At 52.3% G+C, this 27,472-nt stretch overlaps 1 protein-coding gene across 1 annotated transcript in view; it reads right to left on the reverse strand.

Moving 5' to 3' along the window:
- Positions 1-1,367: 1,367 nt before the first annotated feature.
- Positions 1,368-27,472, reverse strand: part of ZFHX2 (zinc finger homeobox 2) — a 31,823-nt gene continuing 5,718 nt past the window's right edge. Inside the window, exons 2-10 of the mRNA XM_025391342.1 lie at positions 13,787-15,876; positions 13,069-13,586; positions 11,982-12,222; positions 10,644-10,718; positions 10,217-10,275; positions 8,088-8,288; positions 7,350-7,476; positions 3,715-7,188; positions 1,368-3,453 (exon numbers count right to left, since the gene is read on the reverse strand). Coding sequence (XP_025247127.1) covers positions 2,474-3,453; positions 3,715-7,188; positions 7,350-7,476; positions 8,088-8,288; positions 10,217-10,275; positions 10,644-10,718; positions 11,982-12,222; positions 13,069-13,586; positions 13,787-15,827 — 7,716 coding nt within the window. The 5' untranslated portion in view covers positions 15,828-15,876 and the 3' untranslated portion in view covers positions 1,368-2,473. The remainder of the gene's footprint in view (positions 3,454-3,714; positions 7,189-7,349; positions 7,477-8,087; positions 8,289-10,216; positions 10,276-10,643; positions 10,719-11,981; positions 12,223-13,068; positions 13,587-13,786; positions 15,877-27,472) is intronic.

Below are 27,472 nucleotides of genomic sequence, written 5' to 3' on the forward strand. Positions count from 1 at the left end.
AGCGCAAGACCCAGGTGGCCAGTTTCTCTCCTGTTGCCTAGATTTGTGACTGGCATTTTTGGTATCAGAAATTGGGGTGGAATTACAAAACTAACTCCACCTAATTTGCTGTTAGTTAGAAAACTAACTCCACCCCACCCCTAGTTTGTTAGAGTTGGAGTATTTTAGAGGTGAATGGGAGAGGAAGTGAGACTCACAGAATATATGGGGGCTACTGACTGAGCTGAATTTTCTCTCCCCTCCCATCCTGTCCACCTGTAAGACACTGCTTCAGTATTAACATGTTCACAGAGTGATGTGACTGATAGAGCAGAAAACCTAAATCCCAGGGCTGGGCGAATTTGTATGAGAATATGAAATGGATAATGATAAAGCAACAGTCTGAAGGGGAGAGAGGATGGAAGGAGAACACCTTGAAAGAGAAGTGGTCTTAGGTACAAGAGTAGTAGGAAAAACTATCTGGAGGACATGGGAATTTTGCAGACTTTTCTTTGCTAAAAGAAAACATGGACTTCTCTACCCCACACTAGCTGGGCTTTAGGATTGCCAGAATGATCACCTGATGGCTATAGAAACCATTTGCTTAGGGGTAGGGAACATTCTTCTAGGTTCTGTTGGTTCCCTTGGTGATAACACCCTATCAAAGATTGACCTGTGCTTCAGTCATCTCCTTGCCCACCCCATCCCCTCAATTCCTATCAGCTCTAGACCCCCATGAGTGTCATGGACGGATCCTGACTCCCTTGGGAATGCTTCCAACAGCTGCTGCTTAATGGAGGAGCTGGGCTGGCCTGGACTGGAGGGAGCAGGAGCAAGGGCAGAGGACAAGGGGGAAGAAAAGGAGACTGGGGGGAAGGGAACAAGGGATCCAGCAAAGGTGGGCCTCTAGGGAGGGCAATAGGATTAGGAGTTTGTGAAAAAAGTAAATGCAAGGAAAAGGTAGGAGATGAAAGAAAGGCAGATCTCAGATTCAGAAATTAAATACCCCCTTCACCCCTTTCTTCCTGGGACTGCCAAGATACTTTTGGTGACACTGATGACACTGACTTTTCTAACTCATAGCTGGAAATGAAGGGCTATTACCTGTCCTAATAAATACCCAATTCAGGGAACCTGGGACATGTCTCTCCCCAGAGTTCAGGCTCTTCTCCCTATATTGCCAGCTCCCACCTCTGAGACTGGGCATAGCCAGGGGAAGGTTGCACTGACTTCAGTCCTTCAAGGACCACCAGACCCATAGCAAGGAACTAAAGCTGTTTGATCTTCCAAAGATGAGGTGGTTTAAAGAAACCCTTAAACTGGGGGGTAGGGGTGGGACAGGGAGTAGGGAGTGACACAAATAGGAAAAAAACACTTGTTTGATGGGAGAGTTTTCTTTTTTTTTTTCTGTATTTTCCAAGTTTATGTTTTTCTTTAGTTCATTCCTCTGGTCTCCATTTCTCTCTTTTGTGTGCGTGTGCACGCACTGTCTCTCGCTCTCGTTTTTTTGGTTGTGTTTCAGTTTTGTTTTTTTTTTTAAATAACTTTGGATTTGCCGTTGGTGGGCAGTGCCTGTCCCTGGAGGCTGGACCCTTATGTGACAGGGCTAGGACAAGGGGCGGGCCCACGGCTGCTGAGAGGATCTCTGTGTTTAAAGCCTTTGAGAATAAGTTACTGCAGTTCCCAGGGTGCAGGGTAGGGATTGGCAGAGGGGTTTCTGGTGGCAGCATCCCCTAGAGTCCAGGCCGCAGGGGCTCCCCTGTCAGGCAAGAAGAGGGTTAGGAGGGAGAGGGTAGGGAGAGTGAACCAGAAGCACTTCTCCCATGCCAGCCTCCAGTTTGGTTAGAGTTTTGTGGGCTCCCTGCCCATCCCAGGCTCCAACTTTGGGAGCCAACTGAGCATTTGGAAAGAGTTTGTGAGCAGTATGGTGCTCTAGACAAAGGGTTAGGAAGGAGAAGAGGGGGTGGCAAGTTTGTTTTCCTTCCCCCTTCTTGGCCTTGGGCTTTCTTTTTCATTTCTTCTTTTTCTTCTTTTTATCTTCTTTTTCAAAATTTTTTGGTGTTTTCTCAGTGGAACATCATGGGATAACGTGTGTGTGTGCATGTATGTGTATGCATTTATGGGGATGGGGAGCTGGGAATTCAGTGAGGAAAAGGAAGATAGAACCAAGGATATATTTTGTGTGTGGTAGGCAGACATGTATGAATAATCAGGGTGCCAAGATGGGTGTATGTGTCTGTGAAGATGGGCAAGGGCTACATCTGCAAGGAGCTGAGGATGAGGATCAGTGTGTGTGTCTGTGAGGATTGGGAGGAGGCAGGACTCTGCTGGAGGTGGGGTGTGTGGTGCCCACTGAGGGTGGGAACTGAATAGTTCCCGTGAGGTGGGCGGGGCCAGGGGGTGGGGTGAGGGATTTGAGCTCCCACCAAACACCCCTTGGGGTACAAGAGGGAACCCTGAGGCCCTCCCCTCTTCCCCATCTTGGTTTATCTGTTTATAAAGCTAGAAGTGTAGAGGTAGTAGTAGTTTTTGGGTTGGAGTCCGTGTGAGGTAATCTTGCTTCCTCTTTGGCAAAAGCCACAGCAGCCGAGGCAGCAGTGGCGGCGTTGGTGATGGAGATGGGTGGGCCCCCTTGAGGTGGGGCTGCCTTGCGCCTGTGGGCCGAGGAGCGCAGGTGGGAGGCCAGGGCTTCACGCCCACTCAGCAGCACCTCACATGCCAGGCAGTGGTAGGTGCAGATGGGCACCCGCAATGGGGGTGGCATGGAGCCCCCAGAGCCCCGCCCAAAGAAGCAGAAGGATCTCTGGTGGGCAGTAGCTGGGGCCTCCCCGTCAAATGCCATCTTGCACTGGCGGCAAAGGTAGCGATGAGTTACATCCACGGTGGAGATGCCAGTGCTGCCTGTCAGCAGCTCATCAACCTCACCAGCCTCCCCCTCCCCTGGAGTGGGCAGTTCAGGAGGCTTTGGAGGTGCTGTGACTGTGGGCTCAGGGGGCTGGGGTGGCGGCTGGAGGAGGGCATTCGGTAGCAGCCCAATGAGGGTCTGAGGTATCACGGGGTTCATGGGAAATAGCCCCTTCTTCATGCCGTAGAGCTGTTGGAAGTAGGCCCCCTGTAGCTGGGGACCAAAGACAGCTGGCGGTGCTGTTCCCCCAGCAGGGGGCAATGGAAAGGGTAGGAACTGACCGCCTAACAGGGCTGGGACAGTGGTCTTCAATGCTTTGAGGTTCTTGAGGGCATCATTGGAGGAGCTGGTGGGGGCTGCAATTGGCTTTCGCTCACCGGAGACCTTGTCCCCCAAGGGCTCAGTAGGAGGGCCCGGGACAGGGTCAGTGGTGCCTGCTGTGGAGGTGTTGGTTTGGTCGGGCACGGGTCTCTGAGGTAAGGGGCGGCCTGGGCCAGCAGTCTGGACCACTGTGGTGGTAGGCAGGACCGAAGTGGCGAGGCTGAGGAGGCCTGAGGAGGCTGCTGGGCCTAGGAAGATGAAAGGAAGGATGAAGGATTAGCCATCTCCTGTCCCATCATTCTTTCTGCCATAGGCCATCTCCAGCCACACACACCCATTCCCAGCACTGGATTTCCATGCCCCTTCCCTCCCTTCTTTCCCCCAAGAGCCTGACGCAAAGGAGGGCCACAGGAGATTGGACATGGGAAGAATCAGGAAGGAAAAGGAAGGGCATGTCATTAGAGGGGGATGTTCTCTGAAGTCCAGCTCCTCCCAGCCTCCCTACTCACCTGAATTGAAAGGAGCTAAGTTGCCCAGCGGGGGCTGAGCCAGAGCTGGACCAGACAAGAGGACCGGGGCCAGGCGAGGCAAGGTTGGGGCAGCCCCGAGGGGCATGGAGGCAGGTGTGGTCGCAGGTGGGGCCTTGGGAGCTGGGGGAGCCTCAGGTGCCGGGGCCAAGTCGTAGCACTTGCTTTCACTCTTCAGCTGGGCTCGGACTGCCTCCTTGAGCTTGGCCAGGTGCTGACGGGAAAAGAGATGGCCTCGGCAGGAGACATAGAAATCATACTTGACATCACAATAGGGGCAGTCAGTGCGCTGGGCTGCTAAGGGGCCCTCACTGCTGCCTCCAGTGCTCCCAGCGGCTGCCCCCTGTAGTTTGGCCTTCTTTTCCTTGGCACGAGCATTCTGGAACCAGACCTGGATGACTCTCTTGGGCAGCCCAATCTCCTCTCCCAGAACCTCACACTCCTGCATGGTAGGGGTGCGGTAAGCTTCATAGCAGGCTTTCATGATCTTCAGCTGCAGGCTGCTCATCTGGGTCCTGTAGCGCCGCTGCCCCATTCCGTCGGGAACACCAGTCCCACCTCCAGGTCCCCCACTGGTCCCTCCAGCCCCAGGGGATTCTGGTTCAGCTAGGCTGGAAGCAGATGAATCACTCAGATCTCCTGCAGACAGACTGCAAGCCTCACTCTCTGGAGAAGCTTTAGGTGGTTCCTCCGGGCCCTCTTCCTCACTGGGTGGAGGGGGAGGTGGGAGAGGTAGAGGTGGCTCTGGTGTTGGGGTGGTGGCCTCTTTCCCAGGTGGTAGGAAAGGCAGGGGCCCAGAAGCAAGGGTGGCAGTGGGGTAGGAAAAAGCAGGTGCTTCCCTCTTTGGGGCCTCCCTTCCAGTGCCATCATCTACCTTGCCTAATAAGAGGTTGAACTTGGGCAAGGATGCAGGGGTGGCTGTGGCAGGTGGTTTCACTGCTGGACTAGGCACTCCCCCAGGGGTGCTTCGAAACTGGCCTTTCCTCTCCCGGGCCCTGGTATTCTGGAACCAGACCTGTACCACTCGCTTTTTGAGCCCCACCTCCTCGGAGATGCAGTCGAGCATCTTGCGTGTTGGGTTGGAATCCTGCATGTACCAACGGTACAGGATCTCAAGCTGCTCAGGCAAGATGGTGGTACGCAGGCGCTTGTCCCTGGGGGGCTCGCCCTCCCCTCCTCCCCCTGCTTCACTGCCTGTGGGGGACAAGCTGCCGTCCTCATGCTTCCGTTTGAGAGGTGGCCCTGGCATTGGTGAGGTGGCTGCCACCAGGGGGTTTCTTTCCCCAAACACCAGCAAGGGCAGATCTAGGAGTTGGGGAGGAGCACTGGGCTGCAGAGATGGCAGGAAATGTAGTCGGCGGTGACTGGTCAGGAGGTCCTGACTGGAGAAAGAAATGGCACACTGGTCACAGGTGTGGGCTGGGGAAGGTGATGGAGTAGCCTTCTCTTCAGACTCTTTGCCTCCTGCCTTTGTTGCCTCTGCTTGGCTCAGCTCCTCCCCATCTGGAGGCTCTGGTAATGGACCCTCAGGCCCTGCAGGGGGTTCAAGGCCCTGTTCCTCCTCTACTTCTTCTTCTACCTCTTCCTCCTCTTCCCCTCTCTCTGCCTCTTCCTCCTCCTCTTCAGGGGTCTGGTCATCATAGCACTTCTTGAGGTGGCGCACCAACTCAAAAACACAGGAGAAAGTGGCGTGGCAACGCCTGCAGCCAGAGGCTCCCCCAGTGCCTCCTCCGGTTGGCACGGACCCACCCTCACAGGCATTTTTGCGTGCTTTCTGGCGGGCATTCTGGAACCACACCACCACCACACGGCTAGCGAGACCCAACAGACTTGCGAGTCGCTCCACCTCTCCGTCTTTGGGGTAGGCACTAGTCTCAAAGAAAGACTGCAGGGCTTGGGTCTGGAACTCTGTGAACTTGGTTCTGGAGAACCGGCGGCCGGCAGGCACCAGGGGAGGAAGATTCCCTCTGGAGCTTTCTTCCTCCTCTATGGGCCAGTGTCCCCCTGCTTGACTTCGCTCTTCAGGGGCACGGGTCCCCCCTGCCTCAGGCTCTGGGACCAGGAAGGGTGGGCCCAGATGGGGAGCAGGTGAATCCAGAGACCCATCAGGAGGTTTGGGGGGCTCTGCAAGGGGCGGGTATAGGCTGTCATAGCTCTTTCGAAACTGAGCAGCATAACGGCTCAGAGCTTCAAAGGGCAGAAAGCGGCGGTGGACATGTTCCTCATGTGTCTTGAGGATAAGCATATTGGAGAAGAGTTTCCCACAGGCCCCACAGGCCAGCTTGTCCCCACCCCCGAGGGCCTCAGGTGGGGGTGGGGTAGGGGGAGGGGGCGCAGCTTGCTTCCCTTCATTGTACTGGATCACCAGCTCAAAGCCAAAGTTTTCTAGAAGGGCTTTGGCTGCAGTGCGGGCAGCCTCGTTGGGCAATGGGTGGGGGGGTGAGGAAGGCCCTGCCTCATTGCCCTCTTTGGCCATGGGGGGCCGCTCCCACTCCCGCTCAGCCAGCTCAGCCTTGGGAGGTGGGGGTGGAGGAGGAGGGGTGGCAGCTGGCAGGGACAGCACAGGTGCAGGCCCAGCTAGTGTCAGCTTGGGCCCCACCTTGAGATCATGGAGGTAGAAGGGCAGGAGCAGCTGCTGCTGCTGGAGCTTAAGCAGTGATTCGGGCACCAGAAGGAAGGGGGGCAGGACTGGTGGGGTGAAGAGAGGGGCTGGGAATCGATGCAGGTCCAAGGGAGGTGGGGGAGGGGACAGGAAAGGCAATCCAGATATGAAGCCACTGGGGTCAGGGCCCTTCTTCTCAGTGCCCACCTCCCCCTCTGTCTCGCCTTCCTTGGGCTCTTCTTGGCTGCGTTCTGGCCCTTCAATCTTGGAATCAGTCTTGGTTCCCCGAGAGCGAGTCTGATGCAGAACTGACCGCATATGGATCTCCAGGGTGGAGCTCTGGTTGTAGGAGACTCGGCAGACTGTGCACTTAAAGGGCTTGTCTGTGGCAGCAGTGGTGGTAGGTGGGGCACCAGCCTCTCCCCGGGCAGGGGCAGAGGGGTCAATGGCAGCCTTCTTCATCTTATGCAGGTGGGAGACAGAATTATAATGAACCAATAGAATATTCTTCTGGGTGAAGGACTCCTTACACACAGTGCACTTATAGGGCCGGGCAGGGTCCAGAAACTTGTCCAGGGCAAAGTTGGTGGTTTTCCGATAGGTCAGAGGGTGGCGAGAGTCAGCTGGAGCTGGCTCTGCAGAGCGGAGCTCCCCAGTGGTCCCCTCTTCCTCCTCAGCCATGGTAGGCGGAGGAGCTATGTCTTCAGCTTGCGCATCAGGCTGAGAGACTGGAGATGGGGCTGGAGAAGGGGGTTGACCAGGACTTCCCGAGGGTTTGTCTGGGGCCTCAACTGAGGCCAAGGGAGGCTCAGGAAGAGGATCTGGACTGGCTTCTGGGGTCAGGTTAGGGCCTTCTAGGGGAGAGAGAAGAAGGTACAATAAGCAGGGAACTTCGTTTAAGCCAGACCCCACCCACTCAATACCAGGGCAGTTGACCTTGGCCTCAGTCATCTTCAGATGGCCCACGGAGTCCCCTTTCCTGGTACCTTGGGAGGTTTGCTGTTCCATTCCCTACCTGCTGTCTGGTCTCTGCTGGGTGTAGGCTCTGGCCCATGAGTTGGGGGTTCTTGGCCATCGTCCAGAGGGCTTAATGTGGGTCCAGACAGCACTTTGGTTGTAAATGTCATTTCTACAGTTGTAGCCTGCAATGGGAAAAAGCCTAGTGGCTTCACCACTACCCGCCACTGCCCCTACGCCACTCCTGACCCATCTGCCCTACACCTGTACCTGTGCCGAGATCCCTTTCCACAGATCCAGCCTCCTGTCTGGACAAACCTCCCACCTAATTGCTGCTTTTGCTACAGATGAGAGAGCCTGGGCTGCTGCCTCTCTTATCTGGCTTCTTTCCCCAAGCCGGAAGTCATTGTTCTGGCAGGCTGGTGCCTGCTGTTCAGCAACTCTTCTCAGGACTTAATGGAAGTGAAACAGAAGCCACGTTTTCTCATCTCTGAGTAGAGGCAGCTAGACAAGCTCAGTTCTGAGTCTCCCTCTCTAAAATCCAACTTCAAACCCATGAAATGCTACCTTTGTCACCAACACATGCACTTGCCTGAATACTCCTGCCTCTTCCTCCCCTCCTGGATGGCCCTAACAAGACCTTGTCAGACCATCCTCAGCCAGCCAACACATGCACTTGCCTGAATGTTCCGTGCCCCCAACACACGCACTTGCCTGAATACCCCTGCCTCTTCCTCCCCTCCTGCATAGCCATAGTAAGGCCTCGTTGGACCATCCTCACCCAGCCTGTACTCACTACAAGCAGCAGCTTCTCAACGCACTCGGGCACCACGTTGTGAAGGTGGCTAAGGTGGAAGTGCAGGGCAGGCCGGCCCACCAGCTGTTCCTGGCACAGTGGGCATCTGTACTTGGGCTGCACCGCGTGCTGGGAGAGTGTATGAGCCCTCACCTGGCTGGACTCTGGGCTCAGGAAGCTGCAGTATGGACAGCAGTATACCTGGAGGGTACATATGGGCAGTGGAGGAAGTGTCAGGGAAGGATGGGATCCATCATCACATAGTCCTTTGGATGCAGCACTGGCACCTACTCCGTTTTTTTTTTTTTTTCCGAGATGGAGTATGGCTCTGTCACCCAGGCCAGAGTGCAGTGGCGTGATCTCGGCTCACTGCAACATCCGCCTTCCAGGTTCAAGCAATTCTCCTGCCCTTAGCCTCCCGAGCAGCTGGGATTACAGGCGTGTGCCACCATGCCCAGCTAATTTTTGTATTTTTTTAGTAGAGACAGGGTTTTGCCACATTGGCCAGGCTGGTCTTGAACTCCTGACCCCAGGTGATCTACTCGTCTTGGCTTCCCAAAGTGCTGGGATTATAGGCGTGAGCCACCACGATTGGCCTCTCACTCCTAATTTAAGAGGAACTAGCCAGATAGGAAAGCATTACAGCAGACCCAGCCTCCAGCCACTGTCCTGAGAGCTGGCTCCTCCCCACTTTCCCGTGGACTGGGACAAAGGCCTAGCTTAGGCCACTACCTTGTACTTCTTTGTTTGGCCCTCTTCCACCATCCTGATTTCTCTGCCTTTCTTTGGTGTGTCTTTCCCAGTCTTTGCTGCCTGCCTCAACTCTCCAGCTAACAGATGGCTCTATACCTACTGCCCCCACCTTGGGTTTAGTTTTCTTTTCTTATCTATCCTATCCTGCCTGTGTCTTCTCTGTGAAATGGTTCCATTTCCTCTGGGCATTTTCTGGACCCAGAGGCTCCTTGTCCCTGCCCACTCTGCCTCTGTGAACTGTCACCTGAAGAGGGGCCCTACCTGTCTGCTCAGAAGCCAGCTCATCCTCCCTCAGGCTCAGCAGCTCCCACCTTATTTTCCATCTTTCTTTTTCCTTCTTCTTTTTCCTAATGTGAATAAACACCACAGCTTCCCGAGTGGCCCAGGAAAATTCTGGCCCGGCCCTCTCAGCACATTCTTAGCCACACTTCCAGAGGGGTGAGGCTGCCAGAGGCTCCACCATCACCTGACTGCCAGACCTGCCCAGCCTGCATCCAGGCTGGCACCAGTGGCACAGGCCTGTGTGTCAGGGAGTGGATGACCATAAAGGAAGGGGATCTGGATGCTCATCTTAATGCGCCTAGCCCCTGGAGCAGACATCTGGAAGAGGTCTGTTGATGGGAGCCGGAGTTAGGAAGAAAAGATGCTGAGGACATAAGGCATTACTTCAGCTTGCAGTAATGCAGTAACACTGCGTATTGCAATAACAATAAATGTTACATATTGCAGTCCAGTTTGGAGAGCTGTGAGGCATGGGATGGCATCTCAAACCTGAGGCTGGGAATCCCCTTAGAACCAACTTTCAGGCCACAGAGCTGCCATTCCTGGGTGCTGCCTAGGTCTGAGTCCTGGGGATTTAGAGATTTGTGGCACATGCTGTCAGCGTGAATCATTTGGTTGGTGCCTCTACCCTTAGGAAGGGGGTGCCAGGACAGTTCCATCCAGGCTCAGGGCGTTTTGTAGGGTAGGAACACTGGTGTCTTGTTGTCTTTCTGCTCCGGAGGGATAAAGAGCTGGGCAGTAGCTGGTTGTTTGCTTTTGCCTTTCTCTTTTCATTTCTTTACTGCTTTCCTCCCCTGCTTCCAGCATGTACCCCCACTCTTTCCTACTCTCAGCACAATTCCTTTATTCATCTTTCCCTCAAGTTCCTGCTGTCTCCCTCCTATCATCTCCCTCTGTGCTTGACCCTGCTGGGCCAGCTCTGCCCCTCAAAGTGCTGAACATGTGGAACTGGACCTGGGTGGAATTTCTTAACTGTGCTATTCTGAGTGAGATAAGTCAAAGCATGACAAAATTAGGTCTGCCTTTAGAATATGAGCAGATCTCAGTAAAGCCAGGCCCCCACTTCAACTCTTCCCAGTTACCCCAATTCTGACCGTGGTCTGGTTGGCACTGTCTCTGGAAGGGCCAGTCTTGTTTTCTGTCTCTTCTGAAGCTGAGGATGAAAGAAGAGGAGATTAAGGAACCCTGAGAGCCCTCAAGATGATTTGTAGCAGACAGCTTCCAGGGTAGGGAGTTGGGCACTAGGGAAAGGGCAGGAAACTCAGTAGATAGGTGAGGCTTGGCAAGGGCTGACTCCGGGTCAGTAGGATGGTCAGGTCTGAGTTCTCAAAAAGGGCAGAAGTGCCTAGCCTCTTGTGGCTCAGCCTCCCTTCCCCCTGATGAGCCCTTTCTTTAATCAGTTTTGCTCCTTGAGCACAGACATTGCTGGGCTCCTGGATTACTGCAAGGTCCCATGAGCATCTCAGAATGTAGGAGGTACTGGGGGGAAGGGAGGGAAAACAGACCAGAAGAACAACTCACCCAATTGTTCTGTCTTGTTCTGGGCATCTTTCTCAGGGGTGGGTGGCTCAGCTAAGGGGGTGACAGGAGCCTTCCCTGTGTAGGATGGGGGAGAGTCAGCTTAAAGAGGGGTGGCATCAGGGAATGGAGGACATAGGGCAGAGGAAGCAGGACAAGCAGCCAGTCAATGAAGGAGAAAATGGATGGATCAATCAGCAGGTAGGAGAGTATGAGAAGCCAACAAGAAACATCCACACAGAAGACAGAGGGAAAATTACAGTATTAGAACTGGTAGGGCCTAAGAGATCATTTTATGAGAGTCCAGCTCCTATCCTTTTATAGAAGTCCAGCAGTAGACAGCAGAAACAAGATCAAACTCAGCTCCCTGTCTTAACTGACCCAGGAAGTGGGAAGCCCCAGAAATGTAGTGGGAGGGGCACTGAAGAAGGAAGCCTCAGTTGAATGGAAGCAGCTGCTGCAGTGAGCAGGAAGTGGCAGGTCTAGCTGGAAGAGGAGATTACCACTCAAGTAAGAATTGACAGATGTGTAGGAATTTATTTTCGGTGGCAGCCTAATTAAAGTGTTAAAGTTCCTTAACTCCATTCAGCCCTGCGCCAGGATCGTTAGCTATTGATCTGGGCCCCTCCGGCACTTAACTCCAGCCAGCATATTGGCAATTCAATTAGCACCAGTCAATGCTGCGTGTTCCTGGCTCCTGCTGCCCATGCCCTCACCCTTGCCCACCACTGGCTCTACAAAGCCCGATGCCCATGCCCACCTCTGGCAGCGCCTTCCAGGCTCTTCTCCTGCACCCTGTGGATCAATGGTGCCTGGATGGCTGTTCCCGGCCTCTGCTGGTACAACCTCAACTGCCTAAGGGTGACTCTAAGCCCAGCCCTAGGGCTGAAGACCTCCTAGGAGACAGGAAGAGGCTGGGAAGCTTGTCAGGGACCTGTTCTCATCCCTGCTGCCTTTGGATCATGCCCACAGCTCCTATCTCCTTCCAAGAAGCGCTGGCCCAGCACAAAACAGGCTATCTCTCCTTCCTGCCCAGCTCCAGCCTGCCACCCTTCAGCATTACTAGGACAGTAGTCACTACTCAGAATCACTAGGTGGTTCCTCTTCACCCCCTCCCAGCAAAGCCGCTGCCCTTCTTTGCCCTTCTACTCAAGGTAGCCTCCACAGTGCCTGACATGCTCATTCTGTCTTATCCCTTCACAGCTTCTTCCCATTTGCTATAGGTGGCCCACAGGCCCACTTCTCAAACTTCCTTGTATCCCTAATTCCGCAGCCCCCGTGCTCCCCACATCCTGCTGCCCTCCCTGCCCAGCTCTTATTCTCCAGTCCCCTCTTCCTCACCGGGAGTCCGGAGCTGCCCGTGGCTGAAGCTTAGGATGCTCTGAAGAGCTGCAAGTCCTTCCTCAGCAGCTGGGCCATTCTGTAGCAGCTGCAGACGCCTCTGGGCCTGGGCATCACGGTGGGCAGGTGCGCGCAGGTGTTGCAGCACAGCCAAGCGGGAGGGTGTCTCCCACGCACACAACAGGCAGTGGTATAGCCCCAGCTCTGCCCCTGCCTCTGCTCCCTCCATTTCCAGCAGAAACTAGAATCATGGGAAGAGCCTGGCTCAGACCCGGAAGGGACATGCCAGATCTCAGGGGACTTTCTTTTTTTTCTTCCCCGAGAGTCTTGCCCTGTTGCCCAGGCTGGAATGCAATGGCACAATCTCTGCCCACTGCAACCTCTGCCTCCCGGGTTCAGTGATTCTCATGCCTCAGCCTCCCAAGTAGCTGGGATTATAGGCATGGGCACCACACCCAGCTAATTTTTGTATTTTTAGTAGAGATGAGGGTTCACCATGTTGGCCAGGCTGATCTCGAACTCCTGACTTCAAGTGATTCTCCTGCCTCAGCCTCCCAAAGTGCCAGGACTACAGGCGTGAGGCACCACACGTAGCCTCAGGGGACTTCTTGCCTCCCCTAAGGGAGACTGACTAGCAGCAGCCCCCTCCCCACCCCTCACTTCCTCCTCCTGAACCCCCCGCCTTTCCCTCCTATGACCACCTACTTATTATTGCTTGCTCTCCCCAACCCTTTCTCTTTCTCCTACCACTCCTGGACTCCCTCCCAGCATGCAAATGGAGTCTGGTTCCATCCTCTTGAACCTCTGGTGACATGACAAACTGAGCTGACACCACCCCTCCCTCCAGGGCCAAACACTAGAACAGCTGAATAAAGTCTGTTTTACTTGTCAGAGTCTACTCTTCTTTGGTCTCTTTCTCCATATCTGTCACTTTGTTACCCTGGTACATACTTTGTTACGTGGTGCATACTTTCCTTTTTCTCCATTTGTCACCCAGGGTTTTCCTATCACTTTCTTATTCTGCATCTCCTCCCTCCGTCCCCATTCCCTTCTCCTCTTCCGATGGCCCTTTCTGACCCAGCCTCACCTTATATATTTGGCTGTTTTCTTCGTGGGCTGCACCCCTGGCATGCAGCTGCATCTTCTCCTTGCTGTTGGACTCAAAGTCACAGATGTTGCAGCGCAGGTGCAGCGGAGAGGCAGACCCATAAAGAGCCCCATCTCCCAGGGACACTGGGGAAGGGGTGCCCATGGCCCCACCCCCCTCCCGCAGGTGGGCTGCCAGCTGGTACTTCTGAGCATGTTTGTCAGTCTTGAGGTGGAGTTGGAAGTTGGCCTTGAGCTGGGTGCCATAGCAGCAAAGCTTGCAGCGGTGGGTGTCACCAGCCACCTCCTTCCATTCAGCTTCCGGGAGGCTCCGGCCTATGCTGCAGTGGTAGAGCAGCAGCTCCAGGTTGTCTGTGCTGAAGACCTGGCACACTAGGCAGCGAAACACCTTCAGGGACGGGCTATCATCTGGGGGTGGTGAGGTGGGCAGGCTGTCGGATGAGGAACCCAGAAGCTGACTTGGAGGCAGGTGGGCGTCAGGGGATAGGCTTCCAGGGGCTAGAGGACAGAGACAGATTAGTGGCCCAAGAAAGAAATGGGGCAGGGTGGGTTCACTATGTGGGGAGGTGGGTTAATGAGTAGGATAGTGCTCAGAGGGACTTACGGTTACCTAAGTTGGGAGTTGGTCCTTGGGAGAAAGCAAGGAGTAGAGTTTGGCCCTGGGGAGGAGAGAAGAGGGAAGAAGCACAGAAGCTTACCGGGTGTGGGGAACTTGCGGGCAGGTGCTCCAAGGTGGTGGAAACCATTGAGAAGCAGCTGGGCTTCCAGGGGCTTGTCTGGCCTCAGCCCCGGGCCAGGCAAGGGAGTCTGAGGCTGCCCTAGGGCCTGGGGCCCAAAGTACTGGAAGAGTTCAGGGTGGGTAGTGGGGGTAGCGCCTGGTGGGGGAGGAGGGCCTGGCCCCATCAATCCAGGTGGCAGGCCCAGCGGCAGCCCCTGGTGCAGCATTAGGACATTCTGCATGTGCTTCTCAGAGGTCATATGGATGCGCAGGTTGCGGGAGATGTTCGTCTCGTAGCTGCACACCTTGCACTGCCAGGATGATTTGGTCTTAGGCTCTTTGTCTCCCACGGAGGGTGTGAGTGATGCCTCTGGTGGACTTCCCTGCCCACCAGGGCCTGCCTGGAAGCCCTGCAGGTTGGCCAGGTGCTTGTCAGACTGCATATGGATGCTGAGGTTGCCTTTGGTGGTGGTAGAGTAGTTGCAGACATCGCAGCGGTAGGGTTTGTAGCCACAGTTGTAGCTCTCTCCACGAGCAAGGCGGGGGTGGGCGCCCCCAGCACTGCAGTAGCTGCAGTGACTGTTGCTCTCAGGGTGCTTCTCTCGCATGTGCACATCCAGGGTCTGCTGGTACTTGTAGTGCCAGTTGCACTTGGGACACTTGAGTGTCTTGCAGGAGTTGCGTGAGTGGAGCAGGGACATGTGGCTAGACAGGCTGAGGCCCTGGAAGGCTGCAGGGGCTGGGGTGTAGTCATCAGCTAGGCGATAGGGCTGGGGTGGGTCACTGGGGTCTTCGGGGGAGCCCACTGGGGCAGGGAGAGTGCCCCCCTCCTTGGAGGTGGGTGAGCTTTGGTTGAGTGGGGGGCAGAGCCCTCCATCCTCTTCTTGCCCCTCAGGGAACCAATCTGGCCCTGCCTCGCCTGCTGCTACTGGCGATTCTTTGGCTTGCGTTGGGCTGGGGTCCCAGGTGGCTGTGGATGGAGAGGGTGGGCTCAGGGCCATGACTTCTTCATCCAGGAGGACAAGGGCCTGGACTTCTGCCTCAGGGGGGCCATCCTCCGTCTGGGCCACATTCACCTCCATGTTCACTGTGCTGCTATTGTCAAGGGGTATGTCGGAAGAGGGGCGAGCAGGGAGTTTTGGTTCCAGAAAGCTTATGAGGGCCTTGCAGCCTTCATCCCCCTCCTGGAGCACAGCTGGGCTACCTGACAGGCCCTGATATTGGGCAGGGGTTAACTTCACCCCATGAGACTGTGTGTGACCCATAAAGGCCTGGGGCTTGCTGAAACCCAGGCGGCACAGAAGGCAGAGCCAGAAGAATGCCACGTGGTTGACCCCGCTCTTCCCCATGGGGCCATCTTTGGGATCTCCGGGTGGATTTGGAGCCAGCTGATAGCTCCAGAAAGCTCCATGCCTTTCCTCACAGGCAGCCGGAGATGGTGCTGAGGTATCATGGGACAGAATTTGGTCAGAAGAGCTAAAGCCTTGGATTGGGTCAAAGCCACGTTGGATGTGAAGGGCAGTGAGGTGTGAAGGGGGTGGGTAGGCAAGGAAGGGAAGACTGGGCTCTTCCTTGATGCCCACCTCACCCCAGGGGAAGCCCTTTGGTAACAGGAGTTCACTGTCACCTGGTAGGGACAGCTTGGCCACTAGGTAGGCCTCACCTCCAGCTGTGAAGAATAAGTGGTTGCTCAGGTCCATGGGAGGGAGCCCTTCTTCTTCCTCCTCCTGCTCCTTGTCCTTTTCCACCCCTGGGTCATTTGGTGGGAAGTGACCACAGTCAGGCCCTTCCTGGGGCTCCCCAATCTCCTTTGGTGGGACGAGGCCACAGCCTGACTCCAGGGGCTGTCCCCCTGGCTCTGAGGACCTCATGTTCTCAGAGGTGGAGGGGGCAGCAGGGGGATCTTTGGTGACAGGATCAGAGGGGATGCTGGAGGAGGAGGTGTCCAAAGGTGGGGATGGGCCATTGTGCCCAGGGGAGGAGGTGGTACCAGTGGTAGAGGCTGAGTTAAGGGTGGCCATGGTAGACGGAGGAGTGCTGGGGGCTCATGTCAGCGTGACAACCAGTACCCTGTAGGGAGACAAGGAGAGAGCAGTGCTGTGAGGCTGCAGAGACCCCAGCTGGGCAGCTAGATCTCTAGATACTCCTGCCCCATCCTCTTCCCTGAACACCAGACTTAGACACCACTTTGCTAACCTGAAATTTCACTTAGTGTCTAATAGGCTTCAAAATGTAATATGTCAAATATCAGAACTCTTCATTTTATTTATTTTATTTTATTTTATTAATTAAATTTTTTTTTTTTTTTGAGATGGAGTTTTGTTCTTGTTGCCCAGGCTGGAGTGCAATGGCGTGATCTCGGCTCACCGCAACCTCCGCCTCCTGGGTTCAAGCGATTCTCCTGCCTCAGCCTCCTAAGTAGCTGAGATTATAGGCATGCGCCACCACACCTGACTAATTTTGTAGTTTTAGTAGAGACAGGGTTTCTCCATGTTGGTCAGACTGGTCTCTAACTCCTGACCTCAAGTGATCCGCCTGCTTCGGCCTCTCAAAGTGCTGGGATTATAGGTGTGAGCCACCGCGCCCAGCCTAGAACTCTTTATTTATCCCCTGAACCTGCTCCTCCCCATCTTTCCTATCTCAGAAGTTGGTACCAACATTTATCCAGTTGCTTAGGCTAAAAACCCAAAGTTTTATCTTGCCCTCACCCACTGGACATATCCAATTCAACAGCAACCTCTAAAACATGTCAGTCCCTCCATTTATCTCCTTCACTAACACCATCCTAGGGCCCGCTGAAATCCGGGCAGCACAGATGGCAGGCCATTATTATCTCTTTCCTGGACTAACACAACAGACACCACACTGGCCTCCCACTTCCACTACTGCCCGCTACAGTGTATTTTCTCTCCATCCAGCAGTCAGAATGGAGGCTTTAGTTCTTGCTCTATCTTTAGCACAGAAAACAATGCCTGCCACAGTCAGTGTCTTTTGAATGGCAGAATTCTAGGAAAGACCCTCAGATTTTCCATACCCTGACGAGGTAAATTCCCTAAGTCTTGCCAGAGATAGGGCATAATTGATTTCCCCTGGCATGCAGGCACCATGCTTCTCTCCAATGCCTTCCAGATCTATCTCTGGTCACAGCATGTGGAACAGATGGGAGCTTCTCTGGTCAGCCGAAAGATAACAACTAGTCTGTTGCCTCCTCTTCCTCCCGAAAGAGGTAACAAATAATAAGTAATAGTAATAATATTACTAATAGTTATGAAGGTGCTTATACCTTGGTCCTGGCACTGTTAAATGCTTTATATTAATCATCTCATTTACTCTCACAGCAACCTTATTTTACAGATGGGGCATCCAAGAAACAGAGAGGTTAAGTGAGCTACTGAGGATCACACAGCTCCAAGATGGTGAAACTAGAAATGGACTGATGGGGCACTGAGTAAACCCCAAAGTTGTGGTCTAGACTTCTCCACCCAGCTAGACTGTCCCTTGGACACAATACAGGCAAAATGAGACTCCAAAGGACTAGAAATGAGGACTCCAGGCTGGGTGTGGTGGCTCACATCTGTAATCCCAGCACTTTGGGAGGCCAAGGCAGGCAGATCACCTGAGGTCAGGAGTTGGAGACCAGCCTGCCCAACATGGTGAAACCCTGTCTCTACTAAAAATACAAAAAAAAAGTTGGGTGTGGTGGCGCATGCCTGTAATCCCAGCTACTCAGGAGGCTGAGGCAGGAGAGCGGCTTGAAACTGGGAGGCAGAGGTTGTGGTGAGCCGGGACCACGCCATTGTACTTGAGCCTGGGCAACAAGAACGAAACTCCATCTCACCAAAAAAAAAAAAAAAAAGAAAGAAATGAGGATTCCTGGGCTCCCTCCAGCTGACAGAAGCGCCAAGGCTCCCATCCTTTTTTTTTTTTCCCCTTCTAAGTCAGGAACCTCCCGCTCAAACTCACCAATTCCCATGCCTCTCCATCCTATACTTCCCCCAAGGTCCCAATTGGCTCATCTACATCCTCTCTAGCTCTTGTATTAGCAGATCTCTAGTGATTAAACTGGTAGTGCTTCAGGCCAGAGTGCTTCGCGTAAGGGGCGAGGGGCATGGCCTCTCTTTTCCTGGGCTACCTCTAATCCTTACCTCCAGAGTTTTTGATTTGGAATAGGTCCTCAGTCTAGCCCCAACCAACCTGAAGGCCCCATTCTTGCTTCCCTCCTCCTCCTGGGAGTCTAGCCAGGCGTGAAGTCAGAGCCATTAAGGAACGCTGAGTGGGGTGGGATTAGCATGCTAATGAAAATGCAAATCAGCACCTGGGAAAGGGGTGGAAGGGATGGGGAGGTCAGGGGAGTTGGAGAACCAAAAGGGAAGTGAAGGAATTGGACTGAGGGGAGCTGATTTCTAGATAACCAGAAAGCAGAAGCCCTCAAGTTGAGGGAGAAAGGTATTCCTCCTACAGAATCCATCATGGGGGAGAGAGGTAAGGGTGCTGGTTTGTGAGGGTCTGTTATTCCATTGCCACCCACAGGTGGGCCACACCGCCCTTCCACTACCCCACCTGGTGGGAATAACTGACTCTGGGCAAGAGGCCCTGTCCTGGGCCCTGCTGCCAAGAGCTGCACACAGATGGGTGCTCTCTCCCAGCTGGCCCAAGCGCTAGAGTTCACCCTTCCTACGCCTACCAGCTGCTTCCTGGCTCCTGACTCACCATGCTCGATCACAGCTCAGAGTAGGGCTAGGCAGACCTAAGCCCCAAATCCTGCAGTAACTCCCAGATCCTCTCTCAAAAGCATCTATTTCCTAGAAATGGAAAAAGACATAGCTGATTCCTAGCTAGAAACCAAAGGAGCTTAGCTTTTGGCTAGCTTGTAGGTGAGACTCTGATCGGCCGAGGGTAGGTTGGCAGCTATTTAAAATTGCAAATGTCTTCCCCACCTCCCAACCTAACCCTCCTCCTCTTTAGGAAAGAATTTCAATTGCAAATATATCTCTGCCTTAGTACATCCTCCCCCAACCCCAACTTCCCCTCCGCCTTCTTGGAGCTTCTCCCATCACCCACTATTTATTACAAACCTTTAGCTGCAGCAATTATTTTTTCACTTTTTTTCCCCTCATTGCATTTTTACTCCTCCATCTTTCCTTCCTTCCCTCTTTGAATTGCTATGTCCTTTTCTTTGCCCTTTCTACCTTGAACTGGAGACAGCGCAGAAATGGACAGGCCTAAGAGTCATCCCCCTCCTGCCACCCCCAAGACCAAGATTCTTGCTCATTCTCAGACCCATCGCCATTCTTCCCTTTAGTTCCTGGCTTTCCTTAAGGGCATCCTCTATCCCTGCGGACACATCTCAGGTGTGGGTAAAGCGACAAGGCGACTGCTGAAAGGCCCTGATGTTGCTGCCTCTGAAGGAGGCAAGAGGAAGAAGGAAGAGGGTGGATCTGGTGTAGGGTGGAGGTTGGGGATAGTCGAGGAAAGACCTGGGTAGAGGCAAGGGCTGGGGGCCTCTGTGAAGGAGAGGGGTTAGGGGAGACAGCCAGGCAGTGGCGGCGGTGTGATTAGAGAGGAGATTGATGTGAAGGGGCGCCACAGACGGCAGAGAGAGTCAATAAAACGAGAGGATCACATTAGAGGCGACAGAGAGAGCTTTAAATTACAAGGCTGCTGCCACTGAGGGGGATGGGAGGAGGGAGGCCTGGAGCCATGGGAGGGTGGAGAGTTCTGAGGGTGTAGTCATCCCCTGAGATGAATCTTGCAGCTCCAAAATGTCCCTTAGTCTCCAGAGTTCCCTGCTGCCCCTTCATTCTACCCTCCTCCCCTAATGCACTATTTCCTCACAAGGCTGAAGAGGGGAGGAAGGTGAAGATGAAGAGAAAGGTGTGGAGAAATAGAAGACATTTTTTCCTTTTGGTATTGCCCTCTTCCTCCGTCGAGACCCAGGACTCTATTTACTTCTCAGGATGAGAAAGGAAGGTTGGAAGTGCTACTTTCAAGGCTCAGTCTGGGAGTTAATGCCCTATAAACAAAAAAATATACACAGTCATAATTGCTGAGCTGCAAATACTCTTCCATGGGAGGTAGGAAGATACACATTAGGACCCAGAAAGCTACTGAGAGAGAAATGTGATGAGACAGAGATAAGAGGCTCAGATGTAAAGTTGCAGAAACACAGGTGGAAAGCTGAAAAGGCAGGCCCTGACCGAGCAAAATCGGGGAAACAGTGAGACTTAAGGATTGGAGAATTACAAGAGACAAAGGGCATGGGCAAAGGAAGGACCAAAAAACTGAAGTCTGAGAAAGGAGAGAATCTGCCCCTCACTGAAGAGGAGCCAGGTCGTGGATTCAGGCTGGCCAGCAGAACTGGAGGCAAAGCTGACCAGGGGTGCTTCCTCCCATCCTCCAGCAAGACCAGGACTCCAAGGCAGCCCCCTCCCACCTCTTGCTGACCAAGAGAAGAAAAGAAACACTACTGCTCCCTAGTGGTTACAGAGGGAATGTCGCCAAGGACCTGGCAGGACTAACGGGACCTGACTGGCTTTTTCCTTCCTAACTACCCTCCAAAAAACAAAACTCTCCTCCCTTTTCTCCAAACCCAACTCCATGGCAGAGGCTTTCGAAGTGAAGTCTATCAGGGCACCATCAAGTTTGCATACAATGATATTCACATCAGGGCCTTCCAAACAGTTGTTTTTCATTTTTTGAGACAGGATTTCGCTTGGTCTCCCAGGCTGGAGTGCAGTGTCACCATCTTGTCTCACTGCAGACTCTGCCTCCTGGGCTTAGGTGATCCTCCCACCTCAGCCTCCCTCCCAGTAGCTGAGACTACAGGCATGTGCCACTACGCCCAGCTAATTTTTGTATTTTTTGTGGAGACAAGGTTTCGCCATGTTGCCCAGGCTGGTCTTAGATTCCCGGGCTAAAACAATCTGCCCGCGTTGGCCTCCCAAACTGCTGGGATTACAGGCATGAGCCACCGAGCCCGGCCTTCCTAACAGTTTTGCTTTTCACTTTTCTAATTGTTTAATCTACCCACTTTCCCTTACTCAGAGTCAATTTTAGGGCCTTTTTTTTTTTTTTTTTTTAATTCCTCTCTCTTAAATTATTGCCTAAGGCATTGCATTCTTCCATACTCACTGTCCTCGCCTTCCTCCCCTTTTTGTCTCAACCTGTTGATTACAAGAGGAGGAGACCATGGAGAGAAAGGGAAGAGAAACAGGAAGGATGAGATGCGTGTACCCCTAGTAAGGGGGATTGTTTGGTGTAAACAGCAAATAAACTATAACTAGATGAGCTCTATTTTTTAGGGCAATGGAAGAACATGGGCTTTGGATCCATGCACAGAGAGCCAGGTTCAATCCTTGCTCCACCACTCACTAGCTGTGCAACTTTGAGAAGTTACTTATGGAGCCTTAGTCTCCTTATCTGGGAAAATGGGAATAATGATATTTTCCTTACTCAGTTGTGAAAATCAGATAGGTAATGTATAAAGTGCATTTGTTGGGTGTTCAATGAGGGTAGTTCTTTTCCTTCTCTCTTGGCTGTCTCCCATCATAGAGTGGAGTATGGTGTTTGCACAGAGGCTAACAGCTTTCCTTTTGTTCACCCCTTTCTTTTTCTTTTTTCTCTTTTTTTTGAGACAGAGTCTCGCTCTGTCACCCAGGCTGGAGTGCAGTGGTGTGATCTCAGCTCACTGCAACCTCTGCCTCCCAGATTCAAGTGATTCTCCCTGCCTCTGCCTCCCAAGTAGCTGGGATTACAGGTGCACGCCACCAGGCCCGGCTAATTTTTGTATTTTAGTAGAGACGGGGTTTCACCATGTTGGCCAGGCTGGTCTTGAACTCCTGACCTCAGGTGATCCACCTGCCTTGGCCTCCCAAAGTGCTGGTATTACAGGTGTGAGCCACTGCGCCCGGCCTCTGTTCACCCCTTTCTTGACCAAGACTCATCCTCTAATCTCTGCCCTTTTCAATTGAGGGCAGAATCTTAGGTGGACAGGATTTTTTTTGTTGTTGTTCGTTTTTTTGAGATGGAGTTTCGCTCTTGTTGCCCAGGCTGGAGTGCAATTGTTCGATCTTGGCTCACTGCAAACTCCACCCCCCGGGTTCAAGCGATTCTCCTGCCTCAGCCTCCCAAGTAGCTGAGACTATAGGCATGTGCCACCATGCCCAGCTAATTTTGTATTTTTAGTAGAGACAGAGTTTCTCCATGTTGGTCAGGCTGGTCTCAAACTCCCAACCTCAGGTGATCTGCCTGCCTTGGCCTCCCAAACTGCTGGGATTACAGGCATGAGCCACTGCACCTGGCCAGGATTTAAATCTAGTCTACTCAGCCATAGAGTTCACTTCTTACTTAGCCCTCTTGATTGCTGGGTCTAGAGATACCCATTATTCCAGAGCAAAGAGTAGAAATTTTGCCCAGGCTCACACTTGGACAGAAGCAGCTAATAACTAGATCAAAACTATTCTGGCCTTTCCCTGCATGTCTTCTTTTTTTCTTTATTCCAAAGATCCTTTCCAAGTCATCCCTGCATTTAAAATATCATTCTATCTCTAAATCTTACCTTCTCTATTTAAAAAGAAAACAAACAGTACTTTGATTCTTCCCTTTTAATTCTACCTATCTCTCCTAGACCCCTCCCTTTCTATAGATATTTAAGGAGTGCTTACTTTGTGCAAATTAAGTTTTGTCCAAAAGAGAGAGAGAAAGAATGAGTATGGCAGGGAATAAGACAAGCAGGAAAAGGAGTGTTGTAGAAGGCAAAGAAAGATTGCCAAGGCAGAGAAGAGGAGGGAGGAAGAAGGGAAGGAGAGAGGGAGAGGTAAGGAAGTGAAGAGGAAGATGAAGCTAGGTCTTGATTTGCATATATTGAATCTTTTCCAGGCCTCCCAGCTCTGGCACCAGATTGGGATGATGGCCTGTCCCCAGTGAGAGGGAGGTGGCAAGGAGGCTGTGTCTTATACTTTGCAAGATGCTTAAGGTGGGCATGAGTAAATTGGGTGAGGTGTGAGGAGAAAAGGGTAGGCTCAGGAAGAAGATGTGGGTGGTAGGGAGCAGACAGGAGGAGAAGGGAAGCGGTAGACTGAAACCACACACATTCACATTTGCATGGATTTGCTGAGGTGTGCTGCAGAGTGTCTGCTACTGGTGGGGGTGGGTGTCCAGGAGAGGAGGCATCTCCCTTGATGACTTGGAAAGTGTTGGATGTGTTAGGACAGCAGTGTGGAGCTGCTCTGCTGCACAGATCTATGTGATTTTATAGTACACTGGAGAGACTCACATCCTGCTGGATGTGGTTGTCATCTTCTACATACCCCAGGCTTAGACAACCACAAACCAGCTTGGAACCCTTCTTCTGTGTGAGCACTGAGTAGTGAAGGGACAGGGAGTTGTGCCCTTAAATTCACAATCAGGATCCTATCTGATCCTTGCATGGGGACCGCTGAAGAATTTGGTCTCCTAGAACTTGGAAGAAAAACATTCTTTTTTTTTTTTAGAGATGGTGTCTCTGTCACCAGGCTGGAGTGCAGTGGTGTGATCTTGGCTCACAGCAATCTCTGCCTCCCGGATTCAAGCAATTCTCCTGCCTCAGCCTCCCAAGTAGCTGGGATTACAGGCGTGTACCACCACGCCCAGCTAATTTTTTGTATTTTAGTAAAGACAAGGTTTCTTTTTTTTGAGACTGAATCTCGCTCTGTCACCCAAGCCGGAATGCAGTGGCACGATCTTGGCTCACTGCAACCTCCGCCTCCCGGGTTCACGCAATTCTCTTGTCTTGCCCTCCTGAGTAGCTGGGACTACAGGCACGTGCCACCACACCTGGCTGATTTTTTTTATTTTTAGTATAGACGGGGTTTCACCATGTCAGCCAGGATGGTCTCGATCTACTGACCTCGTGATCCGCCCACCTTGGCCTCCCAAAGTGCTGGGATTACAGGCGTGAGCCACCGCACCCGGCTAGAGACAGGGTTTCACCATGTTGTCTAGGATGGTCTCTATCTCCTGACCACCTGGCCCGCCCACCTTGGCCTGGGATTACAGGCGTGAGCCACCGCCCCGACTGGAAGGAAAACATTCTAAGTGACCGTGTATTTACGTAAGTCTTATTTACATAAGTCTTTCTGGTTATTTTATTCTGTGAACCTGTGTGATGTAATGACTGCATTTAAATACTATTACAACAACAAAAACTAATTATAATAATAGTAAATAGCTAACATCTTTAAATGTTTGCCATGGGCCAGGCACTGTGCTAGGCCCTCGGCAAGTATCACATCACCTAATCCTCCACTACAATCTGATGCAATAGATGCGGCTATTCATTCCTAGTTTACAAACATGGAGACTGACTTATATAGGTTAAGTAATTTTTAAGATCTCCTGCTTAAAAAGAAGTAGAGTTGAGATTGGAACTCAGGTAGCCTGACGTCAGCGCCTCTGCTCTTGGGTTAATTTGTAAGCTTCTGGCTGGTATGCATTTTGAATGAGGCCTTTTGAGTCTGATTGTATTACTCTTGTGTGTCACCTTGAGCATATGTGCTATCATATTCCTCTTTAAGCTTGAAGGTGCTAGATGGCTGTCTTCCATTTGGTTTGTTTCTTAGTATAAGATGGGCCAGGCGGGGTGAGGTGGCTCACGCTTGTAATCCCAGCACTTTGGGAGGCTGAAGTGGGTGGATCATGAGGTCAGGGGTTCGAGACCAGCCTGATCAACATGGTGAAATTTCGTCTCTACTAAAAATATGAAAATTAGCCGGGCATGGTGGCATGCACCTGTAATCCCAGGTACTCAGGAGGCTGAGGCAGGAGAATTGCGTGAACCTGGGAGGCGGAGGTTGCAGTGAGCCGAGATTGCGCCACTGCACTCCAGCCTGGGTGGCAGAGCTAGACTCTGTCTAAAAAAAAAAAAAAAAAAAAAGGTGCGCCAGAACAGGACTGCTGCTTTGTGTAACTCCAGGGTGTGTCATTCACACTGCAGTCCATGCAGGCGCACTGGCCATGCCTTGTGTGAAGGAAGGGAAGGAGTGGGAGGAGGGAGTGGGAACAGGAGGGAGGGATAGATAATGGCAGGTAGTGTTATTTGAATGATATGTGTACCCATTTGTGACAACATCTCTTAAAGTTGAAGGTCTACACATGTGTATCCATATTAGCATATGAACTTCATCAGACAAGCAGTCTCAAAAAACAAGAAAACAACAACAGCCTTTAAAGTCAGAGAGACCTGGAATCAAATTCTAGTTCTGTTCCTTAATATGTAAATGACCTCAGGTAAGTTGCTTAAAGTCTCAATTCAGTCTCTTCATATAGAGAATGAGGCAGGGTGGGCACACACCTATAATTCCAGCACTTTGAGAGGCTGAGGTGGGTGGATCACTTGAGGTCAGGAGTTTGAGACCAGCCTGGCCAACATGGTAAAACCCTGTCTCTACTAAAAATACAAAAAAATGAGCCGGCCGTGGTGGCACCCACTTGTAATCCCAGCTACTCAGGAGGCTGAGGCAGGAGGCTGAGGCAAACCTGTAGTCCCAGCTACTCGCTTGAACCCGGGAGGCAGAGGTTGCAGTGAGCTGAGATCGCACCACTGCACTCCAGCCTGGATGACAGAGTGAGACCCTGTCTAAAAACAAACAAAACAAAACAAAGCAAAAACAGAAAGAAAAAAAAGGGAATGGGGAACAGTACCTCATGGAGTTAAACGTCCATTGAGAGGATCATCATTGAGGCTGGTACTTTGGGTGTAATCAATAAATGGAAATGATAAGTATTCATCCATATGCCTTATTTCCTGTGTTGGGGTATGTATATGTTTGTTGTTTTTTGATTGTATGTGGGGCAGCTAGTAACCTGACTGTAGCCCTGTCCCAGTACTTCTTTGGGGTTGGTGAAAGTACTTGTTCTCCCTGGCTGGATTTTCCCAGGCCCTCCATGTACCTGTGTGTGGGCCCTGTGCTTCCCATTCAGTAGCAGGGTGTCCTGTTCAGTGTGTTGCTGTGAGCCCGTCTGTGCTTGGCCCGGCTGGCGCGGGCGTGTTTCGGGTGGTGGTAATTACTGGGATGGCCCAACCCTAATGAGTGTGATCTCGTTACACTCTCACTGCCTCTAATGGAGCTAACCTCATTTCACAGCCATTAGAGATGGAGATGAGGCCCCGCCCACTGGCCCTGCCAGCTGCAGCTTTTGCAGTCCTGGCCACGTTCTTTCCCTCCGGCTCGCCATTTCTCCATTCCACTTTTCCTTCTCCCACCTTTTTTTCCTGCTCCTCCTACCACGTTTCCCTTTCCTGTCCCCCATTGTTCTTTTCCCTGGCCGTTTTTCTGCACCCCTCTCCTCTTTCGTTCTCTTTTCATGTCTCCCTTCCCTACTCCTCTCTTCGATTCCTGGGCTCCTCTTCTCTTCACTCATCACCCCCCCCTTTTTTCTCCCCTAGTCGATTTGTCCTCCACATTGCCATTTCTCCATTCTCTTTTCCTTCCCTCTCCCCCGCCCTTCACGGCTCCAGTCCCTCCCCTCCCCCACATTGCCCTGTCTGGCCAAAGGACGAATCTCAAGGGGAAACCAGCAAAGACAAACAAGGAGCAGTGACTTCATTATCATCGTTAATTTGCCACTTCAGTTCCTCCCATAAGGGTCAAAGCCAGCACGGCTTGAACTCAGGACTGACACATGCAGGCTGAGACCACGGCCTGGCTTTTCAGCCCTACTTCTTACACAACCACTCGTCCGCCCTGCTCAGCTGTCTTCATTTCCCTGCGGAGGGGTCAGGCTTCCTGTTTTCTCTCCAATTTCTTAGTCCTCACAGCCTACCGCACTCCTCCCTTTCTCATTTAAATTGTGGCCATCTCTCTGTGCTGTCTCCCATCTCCAAGTCATGGGTTTTTCACCTTTGACTCCTATCTCTGTCATACTCTCTCCCAACTTCTCCCTGCCTAATCTTTCCTGAACCTCTTTCCTATCCTTTCCTGGCCTTCTCTCTTCCTAATTTCAAGCACACTTCTTTCCTTAAAGCAGCAGGATTTATCTGTAGGTTTGTGGAAACCACTTAGCCTGAAGAAGCTGGAGATGAGAAGAAGAAGGGCATCTGTGGCCCAAGCAGACCAATGATACAGAACACAGAGATGGCTGGGGGGAAATGCAGACAACTGTGTGGAGGCAAGAGGCCCACAAGTAAAGAGGAGCAGAAAAATCTAGACCCATGCCCATGGCCCATGAATAAAGAAGACAGAGGCTTGAGACTAAGGGAAGGAAAGGGCATCACAAAACAAGGAATGAAAAATCTGAGGATGGAAATGGCGTTTACCCCATCAGGTCCTCGGGGAAACACAATCTAACACTTCTGGCCCACCCTCTGTCCTCCTTCACTGAGAAGCCAAATGACTGGTAATTGACTCTTGACCTCTAGCCCAAGCCCAGCCCCAAAGGGAGAGGTCCAGGGTAGTTAGCTATGACTGAAGAAGGCACTAGGGAAATGTGCATACATGAAGTTAAATTCCTGCCCACACCCATTCTGCCCCACTGACTTTGTACATCAACATGCTCCATAGGATCAGACTCTCCATGCATAAACCTCTCTGCAGAGGGGTCTTGCACACCCTGGAACGTTCATGTCTTTCTGATTGCACAGGCCTCTGTGCATGCGACATCCCAGTTGATGGCCCTGCTGGGAATTGCA

The sequence above is a fragment of the Theropithecus gelada genome, chromosome 7b, assembly GCF_003255815.1.
Source record: "Theropithecus gelada isolate Dixy chromosome 7b, Tgel_1.0, whole genome shotgun sequence".
In the NCBI taxonomy this organism is placed as follows: Eukaryota; Metazoa; Chordata; class Mammalia; order Primates; family Cercopithecidae; genus Theropithecus; species Theropithecus gelada.